General features: G+C 21.2%; 1 protein-coding gene across 9 annotated transcripts in view; it reads right to left on the bottom strand.

Moving 5' to 3' along the window:
- The window catches only part of LOC108003729 (PH and SEC7 domain-containing protein), a 137,908-nt gene that overhangs the window by 8,384 nt on the left and 104,972 nt on the right, over positions 1-24,552 (bottom strand). For all 9 annotated transcript variants that reach the window (XR_009832778.1, XR_009832777.1, XM_062085323.1 and 6 more), the window contains exons 4-9: positions 11,195-11,564; positions 7,584-8,799; positions 5,167-5,396; positions 2,392-2,585; positions 1,590-1,782; positions 459-628 (exon numbers count right to left, since the gene is read on the bottom strand). Coding sequence is in view for 7 of the 9 variants with exons in the window: in XM_062085323.1 (XP_061941307.1) it covers positions 459-628; positions 1,590-1,782; positions 2,392-2,585; positions 5,167-5,396; positions 7,584-8,799; positions 11,195-11,564 (2,373 nt within the window). In the remaining 2 variants the exon portion in view is untranslated. The remainder of the gene's footprint in view (positions 1-458; positions 629-1,589; positions 1,783-2,391; positions 2,586-5,166; positions 5,397-7,583; positions 8,800-11,194; positions 11,565-24,552) is intronic.

Here is a 24,552-nt window from a genome sequence, read left to right on the forward strand (position 1 = left end):
TTAATTTTGAAAATAAAATTTTATAATTTACCTAAAAGAATTGTAAAATAAAATCTATAATCAATTAATAATTGAGGAAAATTAATTTTGAATTGATTATGTGTTTTATATGAAATTCACTTCTAATTATTTAATTATAATTTCAATTAATTAATTAATAGTTATTTATATTTATTTGATATAATAAATCCATTTATATATAGATATGTACTTTTTTTAAAATAATCTGATGCTTTTTTATTATTATAATCTTCACATAAAATTAATAATTATTGGTAAAATTATCATAAAGCAGAAAAATATTTGAATTTAAAATTATTTGAAATAAATAAATCTAAAAACACTAAATTAATTATAATTTAAATAATTGTAATAATAATGTAAGTAATAATTATAAATAATTGTAATCAAATCTATATGTAGCAAATTAAATATCAACAAAATCATAAAATATATACTTTTCTTTCCGTTGGAATCGAAGCAACATTTCCGCATAACATATCCCTTCTTGAACTCCGTAGCACCTGTAACATTTGGCACATCAAGAAATGGATTTCCGGTACCCGATATTGCTGGACCGTCACCCTGTTGAATTGCCTGATTTGCAGTTTCATCCCCTTCTTCATCTCTAAACAATAAAAAAATTTCATGTCCATAAACAATTTACGAATATAATTTAATTATTTCAAATAATTAATTAATATAATGAAATAATTAATTATTTAATATAATGAAATAATTATTATAATTATGATTCGTTTAATTAAAAATATGTTTAATTAAAAATATACAATTTTTTTGTTTTTTTATTTCACTTTTGAAATATTATCAATTCTATTAGCTAAAATTGTGAAAATATAATCTTTATTTATACATTATTTAAATTTAGAATTTTATTTAAATATTTAAAAATAGTAAAAATAGAAATTAGAATTATATAAATTATAAATTATCATACTTAAAATTAAAAATAAAAGTTACACAAATGCAGGCATGCGCTCACTACATATAATATGCGCGCGCGCGCACGCACACACACACACACACATAACAAATATCAACAAACAAATCACAACAAAAATAATTGTAACAATATTTCATATTTTAATTAAATGCAAATAATTTTTCTGCAATATATAATAATTAGAGATAATACTCATCTGAATTATATAATACATATAATAAATATTGTAATGAATAAAATTTCAATCTATTAAATAAAAATAAATTCTAAAATGTTTTTTTATTATCTTCAAAAATTAATAAAATAGTTTTTCTTATAAATTTTTCAATTTTTCAAAATATATTAATATATATGGGTTAAAAGTTTGAAATCATTTTTTCAATTATAACTATAATATCAAATTTTTTTATTAATTTGAAATGAATGCCATAAATATTATGACCAATTTTATTTATTTTTATACGAATTTCCTAAATTCTAATCCTAGCAAAATTCTAATCCTTTTTGTTTTAAATTTTTTGATTCTATAGAATATATTAGTGAATATTAGTTTTGTTAAAAAATATTATACAAAAATTTGTAAAAAAAAATGATGAAAAAATTTAAAAAATTCAATCAAACTCACAAGGCCCATTCCAAGGGGAACGATTTAATGGCATTATATAGCTGCTTTAGCACCTCTCTAGGAAAGTTATCGCCATCATTCAGTTCCGAGAGGTTTTCGATAAATTCGTTACACGACATCTTTCTACCAATATTCTGACCATGAAGATCGGTATTGAGCAGCATTATAGCGCAAGTTAAAGTATGAACAGCATCTGAAATAAATACAATAAACAACAAATATAATACTAGACCATTAGAAATATGTAACGTATGTTAATAATGAATTCATTGTGATAAAATTAATATGTTTAATAAAATATATTTGCGTATTGAGATATATAGCTTTTGAAATAATTTTCTTCGAAATCATACATCGATGTTAATATTTAATCTCGAAAACAATTTTAAAAATGGTTTTATGGAATAGTTTTCATAGTAACTTTTATTTAATTTTTTAATATCATTAATATGTCTTATTTTTGTAAACCAAAAAAATCATTATGTGTTATATCTTGTAAATAAAAAAATCATTCCAATTTTATTTCTTTTACTAGCTAAAAATTATAATTCTTAAAAAAAAAAAAACATTTTAATGATGTTAAGAATAACAAAATAATGACTTTGAAGATCATTGTGTAAAACTACTTTTAAACTTGTAAAATTGCAATAACCGAAATGCTTGGCATTGCTTATGTACATAGACATAGCTTCTCAAAGGAGAGAAACCATAGTAATGCATTTCTTCATATATACGATTATTTAACAAGTTTGCTAATTTTATTATCAGATCTCATATATATCTTCATAAGGAATATATTTACCCTGAGAATTGAAAGCGCCTGGATTACAATCGAGAAATCTCTTGGAGAAATGTACAAGAACCCTCTCCCTTTCCTGGGTCTCCCCAGTCAAAGAGAACTGGGCAAGGAACTTTCTAAGAGCCACGTCCAGCGTGTCTCGGTCGAAGTTGAAGTATCTCAAATATTCTTCGGCTACCGCTCTACTAAAATCGTTGCTGAAACCCAAATGGGATATCCATCATGTTAGACGTGTCTCAACCAGTGAGATGCGAACAATTTCAAACATGATGAAATAAATTTTGGAATCTAAGAATCTCTTCTATTGCATCATAATAGCTTTATGAAATTTGAGAAGGATGCAAGTTATTAAGAAATTGATTACAAGAAATTGATACTGGGATATTATAAAAAGATTCTTTACGAATATATTATAATAAAACAAATTTAAATGATAAAATTTAATATGATAAAAGAATGATTTTAGTTAAGATAGTTTTGACATCATAATATTATTAATATAATATGACTTTGAAGTAATGAAGTACTTGAAAATAATGTTTCATTACTATGCTATTTACATTATGCGAGAAATATATATTCGTGATCATTTGATCATTTCTGAAAAATCAATAAAGATCAAAATAAACGCAAAAGCTGATGTATAAAAATATCAATTTTTATTAATTATAATTTATTTATTAATAATAAGTGAAAGGTTATTTAATTAGATTATATGAAGAAATGGAATAAGGTAATAGTGTAATGGAGACAAAGTTATTCTATTCTATTCTATTTCTAAATTTCTATTTCTATTTCAAAGTAATTTTATTCTATTTCTATCTTATTTTATTTAATGTGAATTTATTGCTTATAATTTATATAAATAAACCTTAACTAAAATTTTAATATATTAACTTTTGTATTTATTTTGATAAAATTTTTAAAATTGATTTTCCAAAGATATTTTAATATATAAGAATATATTTTTTTAAATATATCTAGGTAAAAATCTTTGAATATTTACTATATTTACTGAAAAATATAGTAATTAATAAAAATTAAAAAAATTATTATATATAAATGTAATATATCATACCATAAAGAGATTAATTTATTATAATTTTATTTAAAATTGTGTGCAATTAAAATGTATTTCTTGATACTGAAGTTTTATTAGAAAATATTTTTAAACTTTTGAATAAAAGTAAAAACATAAATATAAATTGATCAATTAAAAACGAAGTCTTTATATAGTCTTAATATAGTCTTGACTAAGCATATAAATGATGGTATATTAGTTTTCATTGTTTTCTAATATCATATAATGTTTTTAATTAATTATAAGATATATTTTACTTACTTTTTCTCATACAATATAAATTTAATTACTTTGATTATAAAAGTTTTATATTATATTCTATATTAATTAATTGAAATTTGAAAATATTTTACAACATTTTCTATCATTTATTTCATTTCTTGATCTTAATTTTCTGGAGAAATTTCACTTTTATTCAATCAAACTATAACTATCAAATATAAAAGTCCTATAGATTAAGAGATCGTCATGATTATTTAAAATTGCAATTATTTTATAACTTCCTCTATCTTTTTTTTTTTTTCAATCTAACTCTTCAGAGAAAGTTTTACTTTTGTTAGTTAAGTTATAGATTTTATAAATCATAGAGTTACCGCAGTATTTGCAATTACTTTTATGCAGAGAAAGTATTACATAACTTTTCAGTTTTGCAATGCTGATTTTTAATAAATGAAAAGATACATGAAATATTGAAAAGATACAGAAATATCTTATTATAAAAGAAGAAACTAATAAACATTCTAGTTATAAATTACTTTTTTAAAATTAGACAAAAAATATAAAATAATTAAATAATTTTATCTTTATTATAGAATATAAAAAATATAAATATATAATAAATAATAATATATAAAGTATTAAAAAACAATAATTAATTAAAACTTAATAAAAGATTTTCTTTTTATGCTAAAATATTAATTTCTATATAATAAAAAATTAAGAATAGATAAGTAAAATAATTTCTATATAATAAAAAATTAAAAATAGATAAGTAAAATAATAAAAAAATTTTTTTAATTAATAATTTTTATTTTTTAACAATTTATTTAAAAAAAATAAACATAAAATAATAGGAATCATTTTATAAATCTTACAATACAAAATAATACAAAAAAAAGTTACAAAATATTTTTAAATTATTCAAAAATTTTCAAATCATTAAATCTTCATCAAAAAGATGAAAATCAAAAAATTTACACTATATGTAATATTTAAATAATTGATACGAATATGGAATTATTTAAACTAATAAAAATATGTATAATTAAACAAATATTATTATATGTTAAGATGTTTAGAAACGTCAGATTTTTTGAAGCCGTAAGAAATATATTCTTACTTACAAAGATGATCATAATTAAATAAATACTGTTATACATTAAGATATCTAAAGACGTCAGACTTTTTGAAGCCGTTTAAGGAATATAATCTTTTGACCAGTTAAACGACTAGTGATAAATCCATTGAACGAATCTAACCTAACCATTTAAAATAATAAATATCACAATTAAGAAAATATTATTATATATTTTTTTTACTAAGACTTGCTATTTAGAAACGTCAGATTTTTTGAAGTTATCTAAGGAATAATATAGTTGGCTAGTTGAACGGCTAAGTCCATCGAATCGAATCTAATCTGATTCAACTTAATTATCTAAACTGATAAAAGTAATGTTAATTAAATAAATATTACGTACTTTTTGCTAAGATGTCTAGAGACGTCAGACTTTTTAAAACCGTCTAAGGAATATAATCTTTTGGCTAATCGAACGGCTGATGGCAAGTCCACTGCTTTTGGACTATAATGGAAGCTGTGTAGACTTTCAATATCGCTTTCTTCATCTGCAGATTGTGGTGGCGACGCGTGCTTATCTTCGTAATTTCCAATATTTAGAGCTTCATTCTCATCTTCACTCTCTTTCAACTCCTAGAATTTAAGATACGTACAATATGTATAAAATATAGAGGAAGAAGAATATTCTATTTTTTCTAAAAATATATTATAACATTGATTTAGCTATTAAATTCTAATATTATGATTAAATTCTATCTGAAATTCCATTTCCCAAAAGTAAAGTTATCTATGAAAATTTCAATGAAAATTTCCTTGAAAATCGTTCAAGATTTCCAGATGTGGATAATGAATGAGATAAAATTTTATTAATTCAAATTTATTATATATTTCAACATTTAAATTAAAATTTATCAAAAATTAGAAACAAATAGATGAATGTTGGATTCACAAAATTCAAAATAATTTATGAGATTTCAAAATTCTTGAAATTTGGAAATTCTTTCCTTTCTTTTTCTAACAAATATCTATTGATTTATTTATTTGATTATTTATTATATTGAGAAACTAAGATTTTAATAATTTTTTTTTTCAGAAAATTAAATTATTGATTTGAAAAATTGAAATTTTTGAAACTTTAAAGAATTTTAAGATTTCTCATATCTCATTCTTATTAATTCCTAAAGATAAGAAAAGATACTAAGATAACTAATTAAGATAACTAATTAGTTTTGAAAAAATAAATATGCATTGAAAAGGAATTACAATATTCTATCTAACTAAAATGAATATCATTAGCTTGAAAAATTTTATGATTTGAGTATGTTTATTGTTATATGTAATGATTCATGAAAATATTTAAATATTTTTTAATAATATATTAATGAATAATTTTTATTTTTAATGAAAGTTCGTAAATATATAGAACACAATGGAGATGAAATCAAAATTGGAATGCATTTTTAAAAAAAATTGGAATTTATTTTTAAATATAATTTTATATGGTACAATAAAATATTTAGAATTTAGTTCTATCACTTTTTATAAAAAAATTTTAAGAAAAATATATTCAAAACATGAAAATATAGTAAAATTTTGAGGATTGATTTCATTTTATCCAAGAGGTTTTTCATCAACAAAAAAATTAATTTAACTTATTATGCTCTATATACATATAATCTTTCATTAAAATTAAAATTTTCGGGCCATTGTCATTTTTCGTAAATAAATTTATTATATTAATTATATTAATATAATAATTATATATTAATAAATGTAAGAAGAAATTTTCATCATTGAAGATGAAATTACAAATTAATAATTAATTTTCATTGAACGTGCTAGAGAAATGGTAAAGTCACGATATAAATGAAAATAAGAATTGATAACTTTTTGAATATTTTTTTTATTTTTTTTATTTTTTATGTTTTTTAAATATACATATATAAAATAATTGGATTAAAATAAAAAAATTAATTTCGTTTATAAATATATCAATATCTAAACTTTGAAATAAATACAAAAAACATATTTATTATTCAATTTTTTTTTTTTGACTATCAATTATTTTATTGATATATCTTAAGAATAGAATCTTAAGAATGATATATCTTAAAATTTAAAAAAAAATCATGAAATTAAAATATTTATACTCATTTCAATCACTTATAGCGAATTTTAGTATTTTTTAGCCAATATTCAAATTTTTTGAGCCAATGACATTTATTTTAGTTATAAGATGAATTTATAATATAGAATACTATAATTTCTAATAATAATTTTTTTAGAATATTTTTAAAAATTGATAATTTGCAATTTACAAATTAATATTTTCAAGTATTAGTCATATAAAAAAATGGCGAAACATTGAAAAATATTCTTTTTGAATATAATTTATTCACAAATTTTAAATTGTAATGATCATATTAATCATAGCTTCGAAATTTTGATTTTTAATTGATTTTCTTTCTTACAAGTAACTTTTCTCGTAAAAAATATTTGTCTTATAACTTATTATATTTATATTTGTCTTAAATTAAAATTTCTTCAGAAAATCAAACATTTTAAATTTTCCAGTATTCTATTTTTATTAATTTTTAAGAAAAATCCAAACATTCAAATGAAATATTTTTTTCAATTGCTAATTTTGAATAAATTATTTCGCAAAGAGTATTTATTTCATGAAAAATTAAGCATTTGACAAATTTTTTTCAAAAGATCAAATTTTTTGAATTTCAAGGAGTTCTAAAAATTTTCAATATTCCATTCGTGACTAATTCTTAAGAAAAATGTAAAGATTCGAATGAAAGTTAAATTTCGTACCTGATACCCAACGAATTCAGGCGTAACATTCCCAGCGATGTTATTGCCGGGCGGACGTTGCACGATGTTCTGCGCTGTGGACGTGGCTACGAGTTCCGGATTACCGAGATTTCCCCGTCTCCTGTTCTGCCTTGGACTCGTATTCCTCGCCACCGCGATGTCCTTGTCCGGCCCCTTCACCTGTATTACTATCCTATGTTCGGTATTCTCCTGTGCCGATGCGTAAACGTTCGACGTTTGTTGCACGGTGGCCGCAGCAGCTGCCTTCAGCCTCCTCTGAGGTGGTTCGCTGGCGAGTATCGTCGAGTCACTGTCACTCGGATCACTGACCATCATGATATCGCGTGCACTCAGTATGTCCATAGTCTCTTCGTCGTTGTAGTCAGGACTGGACATGTTGCTGATCGCCTCGGACTGGCTGAGGTCGCCGTTGGTGGGATGAAGGCCGGAGGCCGAGGATGCGGTTCCGTCGCCGGAGGGTCCCAGGGCTGACGGTGTGGTGCCCGTGGGTACCGGCGGTGGGAACCTACGGGATCCAGAATTGGAGGACATGACGGAGGACGAGACCGAGGTAGGGGAAGTTGGCGATAAGGATCTTTGGGGACTAGTTCCCTCGGTCGAGGAGCTACTCGACGAGGATTGCGAGGAGCTGCCATTCTGGCAGCAGGAGGTGCGCTCCGAGGCTGATGGCGAGCTGACCGGCGCGTTGTACGTCCAGACGATCCTCTCGCTGGACAAACCTTGGCCGCTGTCAGGCCTCGTGTCCAACAGGGTGTTTAGGCTGGACGTGACGTCATCGTCAATGTCAATGTCCACCGCGCTCATCGACGGATCCTTTTGGAATTGCAAATGGTCCTCGGAGCGCGAGGTGCGGACGAAACCGCTCGAATAACCAAAACTCGCGGTATTTTGTTTGCTATTATCGCTCTGGCCCGGACACTGGCCGCTTTCACGTTTGCTGATCCCGACCGGTGAGGTGCTGGCCGAATTCGAACCGGTACACTTGTAAGCACGGTGATGGCCCAGCATCTCGTTAGGACTGGTAGGTACCGAGTTATGATGATGGTGATTGTGGTGATTATGGTGATGGTGGGTGTGATGATTGTTGTACCTCAGGGAGTCGACCTTCTTCTGGTGCTTCGGGAGCAGACTGCTGCTTTGCTGAGTGCGCGACAGGTTCAACATTAGATCACCGGTCATCATGTACGCTTCAAACCTGGGCCCATTTGGTCGAATAAACTTCGGTTAGTTGATTTAACTTGTTTTTTATTCAAATACTAAAAATTTCATTTGTTTCTTTAAAATAAAGTTAGAAAAATGTAAAAAAATTAAAATCATAGTAATATTGCATTTTTCGAACCAATGAATTAGCGATTCCTAAAATATAATATTTTTTAAAAGATTATCAGAATTACTTATTTTTCATTTTTTATCATTTATGAAATATTCGCCATTTATTTTTAAGCAAGGATATTATAAAAAAATAAGATAAATTTTTAATATTTCATTAATATTTTTATCGGGCAGTATGTGTACGATTTACATTCCTAAAAATAAAATATTGTATTTATTTTATTCCATTAAAAATGCATTTTTATTATGAAAAGAAGGGAAATTTATATAGCTATTACATATAAGGGAATTATATTTTAACAAATATTGAAAAATATTATAATATTAAGATAGATAAATAATATATAAATTCAAATTACTTAATTTTAGAAAATATGATTTCATTTTCAATTCTATATTTTACTCAATAAAATTCTTACATTCAAACAGTTTTAATTGTATAGAATAAAATCATAAATTTATGATCCATGAATCACTTATGACACGAAATCTTAAACAAATGATTTTTTGAAAATCATTTTTTTGTTTATATTTATTTTGAAAAATATTTTTTAAAAAATATATCGTAAGTATGTTTTTTAATCAAGATCTTTTAATCAAGATGTATATATTTTTAATTTGTATTGGTTTATTTATATTTATAAATAATACTGAACTTTATTGTTACAATTTTTTTGGCATAATATAATAATAATGAAATGTTTTTGTAAATATAATTTTTATATTTATGACAATTTTGCTTTTCTTTTGATAATCTATTATGTTTTAAATGTTTTTTTTTAACTTCTACATTAAATATGATGATAAATACTTTGTTATCTTCCATTATACAATATTTTTCTTCACACAAAAAATAGAAATATTTGAAAAAAAATTTAATTCTTCGGAGAATATTATCTAGAACTTTTAGAATTAATCATTAATCATATAATTAATCAATTATAATAATATTATAATTGTATATGTAATATTATAATCAATTATTAATCACATAATAATAATATTGAATATTTTAAATAAATTCAATATTATTATGTTCATATTTTTCAAAGATAACAATAAATTAAAATAATATCAATATTTTCATATGTATCATAAAAACAAAATTTTTATTTGATAGAGAATATAATATAAATACAATATAAAATCTCTTTTTAAAATTGAAGTAATTTCTTAAAAATTATAATAAGAAAATATGAGATATTCTTTTTATTTTGTATTTTCTTATATATTATATAGGAAGTTTTAGGATAAATAATGAAATCAAACAAATAATTTTAATAATTTTAATAATATGAAAAAAATGATATAAACATAATATCATATAGATATTTTAAGAAAGTTATTATTAAAAATTATTTGTTTTTTTAAATTAAAATCAAATAAGTGTATTATAAAATAATACAATAGTATAAAAATTAAGAAAAATAAATTAAAACAATGTTAAAATAAATAATTAATAAATAAGTTTTCAATGATATATAAATATCAAATCAAATAACAAAATCACAATTTATCTTGTTTTATATTAATTATATATATATATATATAATATTTTATATATAATATTTTAAAATTATTAAAATATTATATATATATATTTAAAATATATTTATAATATATTTAAAAAATATATATAATATTTTAAAATTAATTATATATATATATATATATATATATAAATTTCATTTTGCATAATCACGCATGAATCTGTAAATATTGAATCCATAATAGCAAATTTTGATTTTCAAAAAAAATTTTTTTTTTTATAAGTTTATAAGTTTGTTTTTAATATGTGAATGATTACATTTTGCTTTCGTTATTATAACGATCAAAAACAAAATATATTTCAAATGTCCATTTGTTTTGTATATATATTCTAAAATTATTATTGTGTCAATAATTTACATTCATTAATTTTTTGAAAATTAAAAAAGCCAGAAAAAATTATATTTAAGTATATATTTATACATAAAAATTTCCTATTATAATGAAAAAAAAATCATATTAAATAAAAAGATATTAAATAATGTTTATAGTAAAAAATCATTGTAATTTCTATTTTGTTTGTTTGAATATATCAAATCAAATAATCAAAACTTTCATGTTTCTTTTATATATATTTTATCTCATATTTTTGTAATTTCTTTACAAAAACAAATATAATCTTAAAAACAAGAAAAATATTTATTTAAAAAAAATCAATAATATCAATTAAACATTTTTTCTTATAAAAAAAAAATTTCATTGTCACTTACCTAGGCGTATTCTTCTGTCTGGAAAATTTGTCGCCGGAAAGCGGCTCCCATTGTGCGCGTTCCTCTTCTTTGAAACTATCCATTGGTGGAAGTAGTGCCTCTAACTCGGAGGAACCAGAGGCATCACTATAGGATCCATTGCTTCTGGTCGCATATTGTGTCGCCCCAGTTGGTTCCTGTGGCGAACCTCCCGGAAGTTCTGGCGTTCCAGGTTTCCTTAGTTCCGTGCTCTCTCCATTGCCGGACGATACTGTTTTAGGGTTATTCACAGGTGTTGTTGCCTCGAGAGATATCTTCGACGAATCCGTTTCGTCACATAACGGTTGTCCAGGTGATAATAATCGACGCACATGAGCTTTTATTGCAGGATCTAAAAAAATGATATGAATATTTTATTTAAACTGTGATTTTTCGTATTTAAAGGTTGTATTTTGAGATAATAAATACTTTTTCTTCTTTTTGGAGTAAAATAGAAGATTAGAGTATTCTGAGAAAATAGATTTTTTTTTGAGTTAGGATGATAATAGTGGAAGATAGATAGATGTCTTGATTGAAATGAATTAAATGTAAAATAATGAAAAATGACATTTCCGAAAAAATTATATTTAAAAAAACTAAAATTTTCGGTAATTATCTACAAACAGATATCATCCGATGATGACTTTTTGATATATTATTAAGATCATTACCTTGAATAATATTATGAAGATTTTATTTAGCGATTCGTTAAAAAGATATTAATAAAAATTTTTCTTTGAAAAAATTTAAGTCAGGTTGGTTTTATCATCACAATTGATGACCGATCATCTTACAGAAATAAGAAAACTAGTCCAAATCCAATGCAAATCATTAAATCGGCAATTAAATGAATTTTTATTTAATTTTAATTTAAAGTGAAATTAAATTTAGAATTAACATAAATTAATTAATGTCAAATAAAAATTTATTTAATTTTTAATTTTATGATTTATATTGGATTTGAGTTAGGTTAATAATTTTTTAATAAACAACTGTCAGCGACTTCACAACATTATTCAATATGATAATCTTGATAATATATTAAAAAAACGTCGAGATCAAGAAACGGTACTTTTTTTGCAGATATTTTAATATTTATTTTAATTTTTAATTTTAATCATATATATAATTAAACTTTAAATTATTTGATTAAAAAAAATATTTAATAATAGTACATATTTTATTTTCAAATTTTATTAATGTAAATATGTTACTATTATTATATAATAACTTGTTATTATAATATTGTAATTAAAAAAAGATAAAATATATTTTAAATTTTTTTAATTAATTACAATCTTGATATTTTGATAAATAGATAAATTGATTTGAAATAGATAACAGATAAAAATTTTAGATTTTAAAGGTAATTATGGCTGTTGAAATAATGATCAAAATAACGTTCGATAAATTGTATATATTTTAAATTTTATATATTTTGTCCATAACATTACAATGTTTTTGCTTGTTATATATATTACATTGACTTGTATTATATTGATGTGTATTATTTCTTCTAATATTTTATATATTTAAAATTATTTATCAATTTTGTATTTAATCAGAATTTTATTTACTTGTAATTGTAATTACAATATCATTAAAAAAAGATAAACTATATTTAAAATTTTTTTAATTAATTTATATATATATAAATTATATATAATCTTGATATATATAAAACAAGAATTATAATTATAATTGATTGTGTTTTTTATTATAATTATAAATTTTATTATAATTATTTTATTATAATTATAAATTTAAAAAGTAAATGCTTTGAATAAATTATTAATTTTGAATAAAATAATATCCATAATAATACTTATTTAATATCTATTAGTGTTAATTTTTTAATTTTTATATATTATTAATAAATTTTAATATTTATAATTTATATATTAACTTAATTAATTCTTATATATTAGTTATTAATATATAGTTTTCAACATATTATATATATATATTAAATATTTAAAAATTAAAAATAAGAAATTCGAATATCAAAAATATTTATTTCAAATTTTAAAAAAATTTACAAAAGATAAAGAAATAAAACTCAAATAAATATAAATAGATATAATATAAATGTTTTTTCTTCTATTTTTTTTGTTGTATATTTTTTCTCTTTCTCTTCATAAGAACTATTATCTTTAATAACAAAAAAATGTGCAACTCATGTAGTTGCAAGTTCTGACGAAACTTCAAACTTCGAAATCATGTTAATTTCGAACCTTACAAACCATTTTTTAGATACGTTTTTCTTAAAGAACTTCTAAAGCTTTAGAAATTTCTATTTTAGTTTTAGAAAATTCATCTGAATATATCAATCACGAAATCTTACATTTTATATATATTCTTATATATTCTTTTAAAAATTGTTTTCGATTCCGATTTGCTGTTCACAAGTAAAATTAATAAATACAAAAATTTGTTAATTCTAAACAATAGAATCTGAAATTTTTAAAAATAATTATTAAATAAAAAAATTTGTGTAACATTTGTAGTTCAAAAATTAATGATATATGAATAAAACATTCTGAGAATACTTTATACATCATGGATTCCTAAACAATTTTAAAAAAGGTTACAAGTATTTATAAAATAAAAATATTTGTAATATTTGTAATTAATAATAATAATAATAATGCTTGGTTAACCTTCACTCTTTTCATTTGATTAACTGTCATAGAATTATTTTTGCTAATAGTACTTGGAATGAAAACTTTAGTTTTTAACACACGTATATATCTTTGGAAATTTAAAATATCGTAAAAAAACACAAACATTCTTTTTCTATTTCACTCATATGCAATGTTTTTTTCTCACGATAAAAGTAAGCGAAATCAAGAAAGAATATACTCAACTCTCAATAATAATTCTCAGAATTTTTAGCTTCTTGAATGAATACGTCTTGTGATAGTTATTCGGGAATTATTGTATTTACATAAAAAATATTTATTATATTTATATATATCATAAAGTAAAAATTTTCAGATTCATATTTGATTTAATAAAAGATTCATATTTGATTATATTGAATATTTTATATAGTTGTAATTTTTAATAATCTTTATGATCTTAATCTTATAAATTTTTTTAATTTTTACTGAAACTTATTTGAAGAATTTTGAATATTATAAAAATAAAATTCTTATGTAGTTATAGTTATGTACTTTATCTTATTAACAATATGTTTTTATTGTGAAAAATAAAGAGATGACAAATTATTTGATTATTGTAAAATTGTATTTATATTTCAGAAAAGCTTGAAAAACATTATTGTACATGTATATAAAGATAAGTGAAAAATCACATTTTGTTTATAATTAAATTGTTTTTTATTCAAAATCTTTATGATAGATTCTTATAATCGCCATAAAAAAAATTTATAGGAAATAATAATTTTCACTGATGCTCGCATAATATTTATATTATATCTTCTATATTATATTATATATCTATATATTATATCTATTTATATCTTCTATAAATATATTTTTTAATCTTGTATTGTATCTAACTAAAACTGCATTAAATTCCTTATTACGAAAAAAAAACTTCTTATCCTTTAACATTACAAATTTCAAAATATTTATAAATTTCTAAATATTACTAAATAAATAATATAATATAATAATAAACTTTTAAATATATTAAATTAACTTTAAAATATATTAAATATATTAAAAATATTTTTAAATTAAAAGTTCCTATTAGTTAGTAAGTTCCTATTTTTATTATCAAAAATATAAAAAAGCAAGTCATTTTTTTCAAGAAATTGGAATATGGAATAAAATGTTTCTGCTTTAATGAAACAAGTTCAAGGTTTATTAGATGGTTTTATTTATTAATGAATTCACTAACAAGTTCAGGACTAAATACTTAATTATAAAAATAAATTTGAGAGTAAAGTTTTTGAGAACAATTTACTATTTCCTTATTATTTGGGATGCTAATCTTAAATACACATTCTGGATATTTAAATAATGGGATGAATTAATAAGAATTATTAATATATGGAAATTTATATTTATTGATTATATCAAAATTTTTTTTAATGTGTCATGTAATTTTTAAGTGATACATTGAATCGGTGCAATTTGATTTTTTTTAAAAATGAATTTGTCTTTTTCAAAATCAATATATTTCAGAATCCAACATCGCTATAAAAAATAAGATATAAAAAAATTTGATTGCATTCATTCGATGTATTCCTTAAAATCAATAGAAATTTTAAATAATAGTTATTGGTTCATATTATATATTCATTAAAAGTAGATTCAATTATTTGAATATTTGTTAAACATATTACTATTCAAATATGAATAATATTCATATCTATTTTTAATATTTGGATCTATTTCGTTGGGAATAATATATGTAAATTTGATTATCCAAAAACGAAATAAATAAACTTTTTTTTCTCTTTTTTCTTTTTTTTTTTAAAGAGATAATAAAAAATTCTTCGTTATTACTCTAATGAAAAAAAAATATCTTATTGATATCTCTTTAGCAGATTATTTTGTTTTAATTATAAATTGTAATAAAATTTTTAATGCTCGAATCTGTGGTGAGTAAATACTCTTGATCCACTCAATTTAGATTAAATATTCAATTAATTAATCGATTCAGATGTTTAGTCAATTTAGATCCAAATATTCAAATAATAATTTTTCATTATAAAATTTTCCATTATAAATATTAGCTATAAATATCAATATTGAAATAGTTATTTAAATTGCAATAATATTAAAATAGAATATATTCAAATTTAATTAAGACTTATGAGAATATATCTAAATATTCATTTAATTTAAATTATTGCAACGAATAATAAATAATTTATTACTTTACAATTATTTTATTATTTTATATGCAATTATTAATCATAATAATTTATATCAATTAATAAATAGTTTAATAATTTTATAGAAAACAATAAGAAATTATATCGATCATGCAAAAATTATAATTAAAAATTATTTAAAAATTTCATTTAAAAAAATATATATATCATCATGATATGATTTCTATCTATTTACAGAAGCACTAATTATCTTAAGGCGTTTTTCATCACCTTAGATAATTCATTATCATCATTCTTAGAAAATATTTGTTAGTACTATTCGTAAAAGTGTTTATATTATTAACAACTATAATTTAAATTGCTTCAAATTGTTTAATAGTCTTATAAGTATATTCATGATAGGATTTCAAACACTTTTGAATTGTATATCAAGTATTCAATTTGAATCATTTAAAAAATTCTAAAAAGTTATGAAAGTCTTAACTATTTTAGATGTCTTAAAAATCTTAAGAATTGTGATACGTATTCAATATCTTACTATTTTTAATTACTTTGATTCATTGATGTAAAATATCTATTATAAGAAATTCAGAATAACTGAAATCCAGAAAATTATCATAATTATATTTAGTAATTATTTAGAATTATCATGTTCAATTTTAATGATTTTTGAATATGTTGCAGAAATAAACATTTTGAATAACTTTTTTCTATATATTTTTTCTATATAACCATTATTTATCCATACTTTTCAAGTCATTTTTTTCGAAAAAAAATTATTATTATTACATTAAATTTCGAAAATATACATATATATGACAATATGTGCGTCAATATATCACTGTTGCTTATCTACTGTTTCTATAAACATATCACAACGACTAAACATTATTGTTCTTAAGTTATTTATATAATTATATTTAAAACTTAAAAATTTCAAAACATTATTGTAACTTAAAAATTTCAAAAAAATTTATCAAAAGTTTTGAACTTCAAATCAAAATTGTTCAAAATGATTTGAATTTTTCATATAATATAAAAATAAATATAAATAAATTTGAAACGATTCAAATTATCTCAAATTCCACCATTACTTATATATTACTTTCGAAACCATTCTTAACCAATTCTTATTCGTTTTTTTACACAATAATTTACGAATAATTCGCATTAATTAATAAAAAAACGAATATCCTTTTTTTCCTTTTGTTTTTTCATTTTCAAATTTACTTTAATTACTTTCATTTAAACAATATTCATTACGTTTTTAATTTGCAATTTTCCGCGCGATCTTGTGCCAGTAGGGTTAAAAAAAAAAATCACCATGGCAATACGAAACAAACGAGAAAACAGAGCTTCCCTTCACGAAAATTTATTGCCAGTGCGTAGAGAATTTCAAAGCAGTCGACCACCAGTCCCAAAACCGTCACCAAAGAAAACTCGCTGGATTCGATGGAAATGCGGCGGAGGAACTTCGATTCCCGCAGGGTTGACTCGGCCGAGAATGCGATTTGCGAGCGACAGAATTCGCCCTTAAATAATGTAGTTTTATGCTTATGTCTCGTCGCTGTTATTCGACCAACGGTGGCTGCACTCGCCACACTGTTTTACGTTTACTCTGCACAACGAGAGCAACCATTCAACGGGTTTATGATCCGTCATCAAGAAATGCAATATCTAGTTTATGCTTAATGTCTGATTACTTCCAGAAATACAAAGAGTACATTTTCCTCTGTAAATGAAATTTAATGAATGTTACGTGTTTGTTAACTTGTGTTTAGCGGAAAAGAATATTATTGAATCATTTTTGAAATAGAAGTGGATTAAATGAGAAATAGAGAGAAGAGAGATAAAATAAATTAAAGACGGTTATTTCTTGAAATTCCTTATTTTTTATATTAAAATTAATTTTTCAATATAAAAGCAAAAAGTTTTTTAATTAAAAACGTGTCTTATTAAAATTTATATAAAAAATTATATTAAAAAATATTTGAGAATACATAATGAAATATCAAATGATGATTTAAAATAAATGTTTTAATAATGATTTACATAATATAATTTGTATAATAAATGAAATTTATATAATAAAATAATTTATTTAGGAAATTTGAAAACTTTTTTTATTAATTTCTTTTTTCAAAAAATCATAAATATAATTTTCTATTCCTAAAATTTTTTTTACTTTAAAGAGTTTCTGTTTTTCTTATTGTTTATAGAAATTCATAAAAATAAATTGACTATATTAAAATTTGATGAAAATTGTTTCAACTTCAGAATATATGGAACTCGAATTTGAAATACATAAAAACACATCATCTTTTATTATTAAGAAATAGTTAAATATATTTATTATATAGATATAATACAAATATTTATTTCTCTTCTATTATAGAAGAAGTTCATAATTAGAAATGAAAAGTGAATATTTACTAGTTTAAAAAAGAAATTATGCACATAACTCATTAAATAAAAAATTAATGTTATTTTATTATCTCAGTTTTTAAATGTTTATTCCATTTGTTAACAATATCTATTTAACAAAATAAGTCGGAAATGTGATTTTAATTAATTTATTTAATTTTATTATTAGTAAAACAATTATAAAAATAAATTATTATTAATAAAAAAAGATAATAAATTAATTATAAATACTTCAGATGTTAAAAATATATAATATAGATATATATTATATAACTATGTTTATAAAATATAAAAACCAGAATTATATTTTTCATCTTTTATAAGATTTCATATTTATTTTAAATTTATATCAAATAAAAAGATTGGATAAATTTTGAATTATTTTAAATAATAACAAAGAATTATACAATTTAACTATCCATCTTTCTTTTTTTAAATAAAATATTTTATTATTATTCATACGAAAATAACAATTTCTAAATTACAATTTTTATAGTTCTACTAATTTTCAAATTCAATTCAACTATACAAAAACTTTTATCGTTCATTTATAAAGGAAAATAATAAGTAGAAAATAAATGTATATATTTGAAAGTGATTTAGCAATCTTTAATTGATTATAAATATGTATAATTTTATTTTTATATTTCTATTATTAATGAAGATTTTATATAACATGTTTTTCTGTTCCTAAATATTTATATAAAGACTTTATTTAAATTTTTATTTTACTTTAATACAAAGTATTAATAAAATATAATAATTTCTTTAAAAAAATATTTATTAACTTAAAAACATTTATTAACTTTGAATACGAATAAAAAGAATATTATAAACTATTATTCTTTAAATTTCTAAATTACAAACTATTAAAAATGTTAATAATTTAAATCAATATCAAATATATAAATTTTTAATCTGCATTTTTATCTATTTTTTTCCGAATAAATTCTTCTAATTCAAATTGTTTCCAATTCTTTATAAAAATGTACATAAAGGTATGAACATTTTCACATTTCAAACAAACATTTCCAATCTATTAATATGATAATAATTATATTATACATATTCTAGTAAATCAATAATTCTTAAATTAGAATTATTTTAATAAAATTCTAATTTTAATAAAATAACAATTTTATAAAATTACAAATTGCTCATAAAATTTTCCGTAAATTTTACCTATAAATTTACAAGTTTACAAATCCCAATTATTTCCTTCATTTTTTACCGAGTTTTCCGTGCATCGTCTTCCTGCAGACCGTGAGTAATCAATGATTCACTCTGATAGAAAATCGTTTGTTATCCGAACGCGTCGTTTGATCGTTGGCTCATGCGCTTAATTAATTGCTCTCGACACTCTCCCTTTTTTTTCTCCCTTTTTTTTTTTTCACCATGTTGTTTCATATTCTTGCATGGAATACGCAACAACAGCTAGTAGATACTAAATGATAAAAACGATGATCGATGCTTTAAGGAGCTGTGAGCAGATGCATGATCGCGTTTTCTATCAGTTATTATCGCGTAATTCTATTATTATGATCAAGTTCAAGAGCGATTATATGCGCGTGTAACGAGTTCTATCATTAGATCGTCAGAGTTCAGTCACCAGCTGACGTATAACCAGTCTACAGTTCATGGACATGGTGACCATTTAAAACTGTTTTCGATTAATTTATAATAGTACTTGAAATGCTCTTTGATGATATTTATCTTATATAGAAGATATCTTTTCTGGAATAAAAATAACAAATAAAAGAAACAAAGAATTATTAAGTAAAATAAATAACTTTATCTAAAATGAAAATACATACAAATAAATTTTAAAATTTTATTTAAATTAAATTATTTCAAGAAACACATAAAAGATAATTTTGACAACATTAAAATTATTCATATATATTTATGTTTCATTTTTCCATTAATTTTTCTTTGATACAATAATTATACAGAATTTATAAAATACTCATATATATATATATATTTGCTTGTAAATGTTTCTAATACCAAATATTAGCATTAAATTATAATATAAGTCTTATTATATAATTCGATATTTGAAATTGTAATCCTAATAGATTTATGTCAACCAAGATTTATATTAGAACAATCTATCGTATTAAGTAAATCCCAGTTTACTCCGATGACACAAATATATCCTGAATCAATTATATTTCCTTGAATAAGATATATTAAATAAAGCATTAAGATTTAAGCTAATTAATGAGTTAGTAATCGAATACTAATAAAAATAAAAAAAAGAATATGCGCAATAAAAAATTAATATATCAATTTTTATTACTTAATAAATGATTTATATAATTTAATAATGTAATAAAGAAAAAATAAAATTATATAATTTATTATTTATAATATTTAATGAAAATGAAAATAAAAGTAAATGATATTATAAAAATTTATTATTGAAATTATTAATTATATATAAAAATTTATTGTTAAATTTTTATTGCTTGAAAATTTAAGAATTATTATTTTATTTTATTATTTTATTATTATTATTATTATTATTATTAAATATACAAAAGATATTTATAATTTTTTCGTATCAATATCAGTAACTTAATTTGTGATTTGTATTTCATTAAATCAATCCTATTTATTATATTAATTAATAATACATAAAAATTTTTCAATTTTTCTCTGCAAGATATTTATTTTCATTATGTCGCAACAAATATAAAAAAGAAATTCTTTTGAACATTTAATATAATGTAGACCAAATAGACCAAAAATATATATGAATAAATTTTTTTAGAATTTGAACGACTTTTGAGAGAAAAGTTCAAGAAAAATTAAAGATCAGAAGAATCAATTTTCTAAGATTCCGAAATACCATTTAAATGTTTGAAAAACATTAATTGGAAGAACTAAATTAACTATATTAAAAGTAATGAAAATTTTTTTTAAATTTTAAATAATTGTGATATAAATGAAATTTCTTTTTATATACATTATACATTGTATCAAATCCATAAATATTTATTATTTATAAAAAATAGTTAGCTCAAAATCGTTAGATTACATTATATTAGAAAATTTTATCATTTTATTTAAGTGAAACCTACTAATGTATGTAATATTAATTTCTAATGTATGTATAATTTCTAACATTAATAACAAAATTAGAAATTAATATAAAAAGAAAAAAATTAGAAATTTTGATATTTCATTTTCTATAAAATTTAAGTATTTTAAATTTAAGATTAAGTTAGGTTAGATTAGAGAATTTATTTAACTAAGTATAATCTATTATTAACATCTATAATATAAGATTTTTAATAATAATAATAATAATAATGATAATAATAATAATAATAATAATAAAATTAATAATATTAATTTATAATATTAATATTTTTTAAAATTAATAATAATAATAATAAAAATAAAATTAAAAATTAATATAAAATAAAAAAAAGTTAAAAATTTCTATGAGAAATAAAATTTAAATATTTAAAAAATAGATTAGCTTAGATTAAATTCTATCATTCTATTTAAGCAAATGAAACCTGTTAATATTAATAATATTAACAAAATAATATTAATTTCCAATCAATAACAAAATTATAAATTGATATAAAAAAAAACTAATTTCAAATTTTTAATATATAAACAAAAAAAATATATTTTAATTACAACAGATATCAGAAAATTATAGTAATCAAAACAGTAATGTCGAAAATTTTCATATTGATGCAATCAAATGCATTTCCAATAAGACTACAATCATTTACTTAGATAGGATGTTAGTCCCAAAGCTTTAGATGGCAATTTTTCTTTGTGCTTTGCGGCATCGTTCAATTTCCTCGAGAAGGATTAAACTGTCACGAGATAACTCGCGCGATTATCATACACTGCGAACGCATATTTTATGGCAAAGACGGCTCGTAGCCTAAAGAGAAAAAGAGAAGAAAAGAGAGAAAAAAGCCAAGTTGAATCTAGCATTTTAGATTACCGAGATATGCTGGTTCATTAATCAACATTACGACACGGATGTAATTAGTTTGCCTTTTAGCACGGAATAGTTTATCGATCAGAGACATATTGGATTTTTTTTGCTTTGTAAATTCTTGAATTTATTATGAAGAAAACTAATGAGAAAAAAGATTAATATTAAGTTTGTTTAAATTTTATATTATCTTATTTTAATAAGATAACTATATTGAAAAAAATTTTGATGAAAATTTATAATAGTGATTTTTAATACATCTTTTTTTACATCTAATATAATAGTATTTAATAATGTAATGTAATAGCATTGTAGCATTTAATTTAAACATTTCAATATAATATTTATTTCATAAAGTATTAAAATGATATTATAAATTATTAAAATTCATGTAAAATTTAAATATAATAAATAATAATAACTTAATAATATATAATATATATAAAATATATATCTATTAATATATCAAATATATACATTGTAATATTTTACACAAAATAATGATGGAGACATTCGAGTTTATATGGATGAAAAGATTTTATACATAATGAAAACTGTTTCAATTTTTTTTTGCTTAGAATTACTAGGACGTCCTTCATATGTCATATAGATTGCGGTTTCGTTACATGTCGTCGACCTCTTTACGTCATATAGATTATCGCATCGTTTCTTCATATATCAGTAATATCATTAGTTGCTAAAATGTATTTAACTAAATATGTTTTAATAGTAATTTTTTCAATTTTGCACAATAATATATTGAGTTTCTTTTTTTTAAATAGAAATTGATTTTAAATTAGAAAATTTCTCGAGACATGTTATTTCAGAATTTTATATTTATATATAATATTTATTAAAATATTAGAATAATATAGTTTGATGAATAGATAAAATAAAAAGAATGAATCTATGATGTATAGAAAATGACGTAATGATTAATTAAAAAAAATTAATTTATCACATTAATACTAATCAAAATTAAAATTGGACAATTTAATTTAATCCAAATCTAAAAAAAAAAGAAAAATATCTATTATTTATTACTAAATAACGAAAAAATCAATAAATTATAATTTTAGAAATTGTAACAATTCCAAACACGTATTTGAAAGTAAACAATTATCAATTCATATATTTCTTTAATTTGAAAATACCTCGTCACAGAAATTATAGTATATTATCCGTTTGTTTTTTAATAATTTCATACGAGGAAATGATTTATCAACTCTTTTTATATCCAATTACCCGATAATATTCAACGACAATTTTCTATTAAACTTCGATTGATTTACCGCGCACCAATCATTCGCCTTCATCATCTCGATCATATATGCATTTTCCGCAAAATAAATCATTGAATCGCATTTCTTCCATCTCTTTCTCTCTTTCGTTCATTTTTACTCTCAGCTAAATTAGCTGATAGGGGTTCCTTTGCGTTTAATGCACCTCTTAAATCGATATGCTGCTTTCCCCGGCATCCTGCAATCCCTTTCGTATACATAAGTGAGAAAAGCCAATTAACCGATGTTCGGTTACTGAACGCTGCCAGAGACCGATTAGCAAACCAACAATCAATAATATGTTAATTATATTACTGAATATTATTATAAAAGTTGGACATTTATTTTTTGAATTATGTTATTCTCTATATCGATTGTTTGCAAATTTAAATAAAATTTATGTCAAATAATTAAAAAATTATTTCAAATAAAGCTATTTATTATTTGATAAATATAGGTAAATTTATTAGAAAAAGATACCATTTTCTAATTTTAATGATTTTTTTATGTTGTCAAGATTGTCATTATAAATAGTATGTAAAAGTTTTATTGCGCAATTGTTTATTAAAAAGTTATTAATCTAATCTGATCTGACTTAATCCAAATCCAAATTATAAATTATAAATTATGAAATCAATAATGAAAACAATTTTTGTTTTATATCAATTAATTTATGTTAATTCTAAATTTAATTTTATTTTAAATTAAGATTAAATAAAAACTTATTTATTAGCATATTTTAATTGAAATTATATTTTTTTATTTAATCAATTCAAAGAAATAAAATAGATAAATATTTGGCAAAATAATAAATTAATAAAATAAATTATTTTTCTAAAAATTTTAAAAAGTAAAA

The sequence above is a fragment of the Apis cerana genome, linkage group LG15, assembly GCF_029169275.1.
Source record: "Apis cerana isolate GH-2021 linkage group LG15, AcerK_1.0, whole genome shotgun sequence".
NCBI lineage: Eukaryota > Metazoa > Arthropoda > Insecta > Hymenoptera > Apidae > Apis > Apis cerana.